A 7,081-nucleotide genomic window follows, 5' to 3' on the forward strand; every position below is an offset into this window, starting at 1 on the left:
TTCCCGTCCGGCTCCGCGTTTATTGCAGCGCTGCGGCCCCGCCCCCCGCGCTGGGACCCCCCCAGTACAGACTGGGGAGCCCCCAACACCCTCCCAGTACGGACTGGAGACCCCCGACCCCCCCAGTACAGACTGGGGAGCCCCCAACACCCTCCCAGTACAGACTGGGGAGCCCCCAACACCCTCCCAGTACAGACTGGGGAGCCCCCAACACCCTCCCAGTACGGACTGGAGACCCCCGAGCCCCCAGTACAGACTGGGGAGCCCCCAACACCCTCCCAGTACGGACTGGAGACCCCCGAGCCCCCCAGTACAGACTGGGGAGCCCCCAACACCCTCCCAGTACAGACTGGAGACCCCCGAGCCCCCAGTACAGACTGGGGAGCCCCCAACACCCTCCCAGTACAGACTGGAGACCCCCAACCCCCCCAGTACAGACTGGGGAGCCCCCAACACCCTCCCAGTACAGACTGGAGACCCCCAACCCCCCCCAGTACAGACTGGGGAGCCCCCAACACCCTCCCAGTACAGACTGGGGAGCTCCCAGCTGTCACGTACAGCAGGGCCGCCCGGGGGTCTGTCCGTGGGGCCACCGTGGGGCGGTGGGTCCGTGGTGGGTCCGTGGGTGGGTCCGTGGGGGGTCTGTCCGTGGTGCGAGGGTCCCTGGGTGGGTCTGTGGGTGGATCTCTGTCCACCCACGGGTGGCTCTGTGGGTCCGTGGGTCGCCGTGGGTCCGTGGGTCGCCGTGGGTCGCCCTGGGTCGGCGCGTCACTTCCAGAAGAGCAGGTTCCAGAGCAGCAGCCAGCAGGGTCTGTGGGGGTGTCTGTCCGTGGGTGGGTCCATGGGTCTGTGGGTAGGTCCGTGGGTCGCCGTGGGTCGCCGTGGGTCGCCGTGGGTCGGCGCGTCACTTCCAGAAGAGCAGGTTCCAGAGCAGCAGCCAGCAGGGTCTGTGGGGGTGTCTGTCCCTGGGTGGATCCATGGGTCGCCGTGGGTCCGTGGGTCTGTGGGTCCGTGGGTCTGTGGGTCCGTGGGTCGCCGTGGGTCGGCGCGTCACTTCCAGAAGAGCAGGTTCCAGAGCAGCAGCCAGCAGGGTCTGTGGGGGTGTCTGTCCCTGGGTGGATCCATGGGTCGCCGTGGGTCCGTGGGTCTGTGGGTCCGTGGGTCGCCGTGGGTCGGCGGGTCACTTCCAGAAGAGCAGGTTCCAGAGCAGCAGCCAGCAGGGTCTGTGGGGGTGTCTGTCCCTGGGTGGGTCCATGGGTCTGTGGGTGGGTCCGTGGGTCGCCGTGGGTCGCCGTGGGTCGGCGGGTCACTTCCAGAAGAGCAGGTTCCAGAGCAGCAGCCAGCAGGGGTAGATGCCGAGCGCCAGGCCGGGCGCCAGCAGGGAGCCGTGCAGGTGGTGCAGCAGCAGCCCCTCGCCCAGCGCGCGCAGGAACAGCTGCCAGCCCTCGCCCGCGCCCGCCGGCGCCTCCTCCAGCTCGCGCTGCACGAAGATCCCCAGCAGCAGCGTGGCCGCCGGCGTGGCCAGCACCAGCGCCGCCGCCTGCAGCAGCCTGCCGGGCCGCCCCGCGTCAGCGCCCGCCCGGGGAACCCCGGGGAGAGACCCCGCCCCAGGGAGAGACCCCCCCCGGGGAGAGACCCCACCGCGGGGAGAGACCCCACTGCAGGGAGAGACCCCCCCTGGGGAGAGACCCCCCTGGGGAGAGACCCCACCGCGGGGAGAGACCCCCACCGGGGAGAGACGCCCCCTGGGGAGAGACCCCCAGCAGCCTCCCAACCCGGCCGCAGAGACCCCAACCCACAGAGAGACCCCCCCAAACCCCCTGCATGGGGACAGAGGGACCCCCAACCCAGAGAGAGCCCCCTGGGACCCCCCCCCCGGGGAGAGCCCCCAGCACCTCCCAATCCAGGGAGAGACTCCCCCCCCGGCGTCCCCCAACCCATGGAGAGGCCCCTCGGCATCCCCTCGGCGGGGGCAGAGCCCCCAGTGCCCCCCAGTCCCAGAGAGACCCCCCCCAGCATCCCCCCAGCACCTCTCATCCCGGGGAGAGCCCCCTGGTGCCCCCAATCCCGGAGAGACCCCCCAGCACCCCCTCACCCTGGGGAGAGCCCTCAGTGCTTCCCCAATCCAGGGAGAGACCCCCCAGCACCCCTCATCCCGGGGAGAGCCCCCTGGTGCCCCCAATCCCGGAGAGACCCCCCAGCACCCCCTCACCCTGGGAAGAGCCCTCAGTGCTCCCCCAACCCACGGAGAGACCCCCCAGCACCCCTCATCCCGGGGAGAGGCCCTGGTGCCCCCAATCCCGGAGAGACCCCCCAGCACCCCCTCACCCTGGGAAGAGCCCTCAGTGCTCCCCCAACCCACGGAGAGACCCCCCAGCACCCCTCACCCTGGGGAGGGCCTCCCGGTGCCCCCCAATCCTGGGGCGAGCCCCTGGCACCCCCCCGCCCTCCTCCCCAACCCCAGCATCCCCCCTCGCCCAGGGAGAGGCCCCAGTGACCCCCAAAACCGGGGAGAGCCCCCCCAGCATCCCCCTGAAGTCCCCTGCCCCCCCCCGCCCCGGGGAGAGCCCCCGGCGCCCCGGCCCCCCGCACCTGGGGCCGGAGGGGCGCACGGCGGCGGCGGCGGGGACCATGGTGAGCGCCAGCAGGAAGCCCAGCGAGAAGTTGAGCAGCGCCAGGCAGGCGAGCTGCAGCGCCAGGTACAGCAGCGCCAGCAGCTTCAGCGCCATCCAGCTCCGCTCGCCGCCGCCCGCCAGCGCCCTGCGGGCACCGCGCCGCTCAGCCCCGCGCCCGGGGGCGCCGGACCCCGCTCCCCGCCCCGGCCCCCCGCCCCGGCACCTGTGGGCGCTGTGGGGCAGCGCCATGCCCGCCACGTAGATGGCGATGAGCGTGAGCACCACGGCCTCGGCCTCGGACACCGGGAAGTGCTGCGTGGCCACGCGCTGCCCCAGCACCGGCAAGAAGTAGAGCGCCAGCCCGGCGGCGTGGCAGATCAGCACGGGCGGCACCAGCGCCAGCAGCCCCCGGCCGCGCCTCCTGCGGGGGCAAAACGGCGGCGCTGAGGGCGGCGGGACGGGACGGGGCGCGGGGGGCCGCGGGGACGGGAAGGGTCCCCACCTCGGCGGCGCGGTCGCCGTCACCGGGGCGCTCGGCCTCGCCCGGCTCGCGCCTGCTCAGCTTCATCCACAGATCCAGCGCGCGCGGGGCCGTCAGGGAAAAATCGCCGAGCGCGTTGGGGCGCCCCCCGCCCGGCCCCCTGCCCCCCGGAAAGGATATCTTGAGGATGAGGACGAGGACGAGGAAGCCGAAGGCCGGCATGTAGACGCCGATGGAGACGAAGCGCGAGAGCGAGGGCAGCAGGTAGAAGAAGTAGGACTGGTGCAGGCGCTCCAGCAGGTTGTTGAGCTTCCGAAACATCCCCTCCAGCGTCCTGCGGGCACGGCGGGGGGTGGCAGCCGCGCCCCGCCGCGCCCCCGCCGCGGCCCCCCGCGCCCCCGCTCACCTGCCGACGGCAGTCATGTCGTACTTGTACTGGCGGAAGCTGTTGATGCCGCGCAGCGTGAGGGCCTCGATGCGGTAGCGCAGGAACAGGCCGTGGTCGCCGGCCGGCCGCCCCGAGGCCTGCGCCAGCACCATCAGCAGCAGCGTCTGCAGGCTGCGCGCGTAGGCGGGCAGCGAGTCCCAGTCGGAGCGCTGCAGCTGCGGGGACGGCGCGGTGACGCGGCGCGGTGACGCGGCCCCGGGGCACCGGGGACGGACCCAGACCCTTCGCGTCGGCCGGGCCGGCCCAGAACCCGGCGCGGCCGCCGCTAAACCGCGTCCCCGGCGCTGCGTCCCCGGCGCGAGCCCTGACGGTGACGGCGCCGCCGCCGCCTCCCGCGCTGCACCGGCGCCTGGGGACGCACGCGCTGCACGAGGAGGTGTTCCCCCAAATCCGACCCCAGCCTCGCCCGGCGCCACCCGAGGCCGCCTCCTCTGCTCGCTCGGGAGAAGCGCCCGACGCCGACCCCGAGCGACCCGCCCCGTTCCCTCGGGCGCCCCTCACCGCGCTGGCGCCCCGGCCCCCCACCCACCAGCGGCGCCCCCTCTCCGGCCGCGCCCCAGCCCCTCGGCGCCCTTCTCAGCGCGGCCCCGGCCCCGCCAGCGCAGACGCGGCCCCCGCCAGCGCCGATCCCGCGCCGGCCGCGCCGCCCCACGCCGGGGGAGCGGCGGCGGGCGCGCGCCGGGCGCCCACCTTGCCCTGGATGGTGCAGAGGAGGCCGTTCTTCTGGCAGAAGGCGTGGAAGAGGTTGAGCAGGTCGAGGTTGGGCAGCTGCCCGTTGAGCCCCTCCAGCGCCACGTCGAAGCTGGTGACCACGTCGCTGCTCAGCTCCAGCGCGACGGCCGCCTGGATGGCCCCCCGCGCGCCCCGGCAGCCCCGAGGAGCGCACCTCTGCGGGCAGCGGGGCGTCAGCGCCGCCCCGCCGCCGCCGGCCCCCCCGCCGCGGCCCGCGCCGGCTCACCGGTGAGGTTGACGTCGTGGTAGGCCTCCAGCCAGGCCTCCATGCCCAGCAGGTCGTGCTCGTTCACCAGGAAGATGATGTCCTTCGCCCAGTAGATCTGGCCTGCGGGCAACGCGCGGCTGCGGCAGCCTGGTCCCTGCCCCGGCACCGCCCGGCACAGCCCGGCACAGCTCCAGCACAGCCCCAGTACAGCCCGGCACAGCTCTGGCACAGCCCCAGTACAGCCCCAGTACAGCCCGGCACAGCTCCGGCACCGCCCAGCACAGCTCCAGCACAGCCCGGCACAGCTCCGGCACAGCCCCGGCACTGCCCCAGTACAGCCCCAGTACAGCCCGGCACAGCTCTGGCACTGCCCGGCACAGCCCAGCACAGCTCCAGCACAGCCCCAGTACAGCCCGGCACAGCTCCGGCACAGCTCTGGCACAGCCCCGGCACAGCTCTGGCACCGCCCGGCACAGCTCCAGCACAGCCCGGCACAGCTCCGGCACAGCTCCGGCATAGCCCGGCACAGCCCAGCACAGCCCCAGTACAGCTCCGGCACAGCCCCAGTACAGCCCGGCACAGCCCCAGTACAGCCCGGCACAGCCCCGGCACAGCCCAGCACAGCCCCGGCACAGCCCCAGCAAAGCCTCGGCACAGCTCTGGCACAGCCCCGGCACCACGCGCACAGCCCCAGCAAAGCCTGGCCCCTGGCTTGGCAAAGCCCCAGTGGAGCCCAGTCCGAGCCTGGTAAAGCTCAGTCCCCATCCTGGCAAAGCCCAGTTCCCGTCCCAGCGCAGCCCCACTGGAACCCAGTCCCCATCCCGGCAAAGCCTGGCACAGCCCCGGCAAAGCCTGGTCCCCTTCCCGGCAAAACCCTGCCAAAGCCCAGTCTCTGTCCCGGCAAAGCTTAGCGCAGCCCCAGCAAAGCCTGGTCCCTGGCCTGGCAAAGCCCCAGTGGAGTCCAGTTCCTGTCCCGGCAAAGCCCTGTCCCTGTCCTGGCAAAGCCCTGTCCCTGTCCCGGCAAAGCCCTGTCCCCGTCCCGGCAAAGCCCTGTCCCTGTCCCGGCAAAGCCCTGTCCCCATCCCGGCAAAGCCCTGTCCCTGTCCTGGCAAAGCCCTGTCCCTGTCCCGGCAAAGCTCTCTCCCTGTCCCAGCAAAGCCCGGCACAGCTCTGGCAAACCCTGCTCTCTGTCCTGGCACAGCCTGGCAAAGCCCAGCCCCCGTCCCGGCAAAGCCCGGCCCAGCCCCAGCGGCACCCGCTCCCGCGAAGCCGACGTCTTCCCAGCGCCCCCACCCCTCGCGTCCCCGGGAGCGGGGACCCCCGGCACGGCCCCCCGGGCCTCACCGCGGAAGTAGGAGGCGAGGGCCAGCATCAGCCCCACGGCCTGGTCGTTGCGGGGCCCCTCGCTGCAGGGCGCGCTCAGCACCAGCGCCTCGGTGCTGGCGGCGCGCGGCGCGCGCAGGATGCCGTACACGTTGGTGCCCTTCACCATCTGCCGGGAGAAAGCCGAGGGCTGGGGGGCTGGGGCTGGGGGCTGGGCGCCGGGGGCGCGGGGGGCGCGGGCGCTACGCACGTATCGCTCGCGGGCCTCGTCGGGGAAGGGCAGGGTGCGCGCGAAGGGCTGCCGGTGCGCCTCCAGCCCCAGCTCCCACATGGTCCGCTCCAGCCAGGCCGCCGGCATCCCGCTGCGGGGGGGGAGGCGAGGTGAGACCCCCGAAACGCCGCCCCCCGCGCCCGCCCCGCGCCCCGCCGCCGGCCTCACCCCGCTTTCTTCTTCTGGGCGGCGAAGTGGCGGGCGTAGGCGAGCGCGCGCGCGCCGGCGGGGAAGCGCTCCTCCACCATGGTGGAGCCCACGGCGTTCTCCGAGATGTAGGTGCGCGGCGCCAGCGCGGGCAGCGCCAGCGCCAGGAACCAGCCCAGCCCCGCCACGTAGCTCAGCACGCTGCGCGCCGCAGCCGGGGTCAGCCCGGGGCGCCCCCGGACCCCCCCACCCCGCACCCCCCCGGCACGCACCACAGCGGGGTGTTGAGGCGCAGGACGAGGCGGGACAGCGCCCGGCGGCACTGGGGGTCCGACAGCAGCCCCATGGCGGGGGGCGGGGGGCGGGGGGCGCCCGCACCGGCCTGCTGCTGCTGCTGCTGCTGGGGGGGGGTGGGGGCCCCGCCGGCGCTGGGGGGCTGGGCGCACCCAGCCAGGCAGAGCCCCCCGCGCACCTGACGCAGGGCCAGGGCCTGGACCCAAACGCCCCGTCCCCGCCCCACGCACCCCCAACGGCCCCATCCCCGCCCCACACACCCCACAGCCCCCGTCCCCGCCCCACGCACCCCACAGCCCCCATCCCCGCCCCACGCACCCCCAACGGCCCCGTCCCCGCCCCACGCACCCCCAACGGCCCCGTCCCCGCCCCACACACCCCACAGCCCCCGTCCCCGCCCCACGCACCCCCAACGGCCCCGTCCCCGCCCCACACACCCCACAGCCCCCGTCCCCACCCCACGCACCCCCAACGGCCCCATCCCCGCCCCACGCACCCCCAACGGCCCCGTCCCCGCCCCACGCACCGCCAACGGCCCCGTCCCCGCCCCACGCACCCCACA

General features: G+C 74.4%; 1 protein-coding gene across 1 annotated transcript; it reads right to left on the reverse strand.

Moving 5' to 3' along the window:
- Positions 1-1,306: 1,306 nt before the first annotated feature.
- GPAA1 (glycosylphosphatidylinositol anchor attachment 1) lies at positions 1,307-6,623 on the reverse strand. The gene is given in 13 exon segments (XM_086771660.1): positions 1,307-1,550; positions 2,593-2,760; positions 2,839-3,117; positions 3,170-3,198; positions 3,277-3,430; positions 3,503-3,699; positions 4,235-4,399; positions 4,401-4,432; positions 4,503-4,604; positions 5,829-5,976; positions 6,058-6,169; positions 6,247-6,426; positions 6,498-6,623. Coding segments are annotated over 13 exon segments (1,884 nt in total). The 5' UTR covers positions 6,572-6,623.
- Positions 6,624-7,081: the final 458 nt, after the last annotated feature.

This window comes from Chlamydotis macqueenii, unplaced genomic scaffold (genome assembly GCF_036417535.1).
Source record: "Chlamydotis macqueenii isolate bChlMac1 unplaced genomic scaffold, bChlMac1.mat HAP1_SCAFFOLD_152, whole genome shotgun sequence".
Classification (NCBI taxonomy): domain Eukaryota; kingdom Metazoa; phylum Chordata; class Aves; order Otidiformes; family Otididae; genus Chlamydotis; species Chlamydotis macqueenii.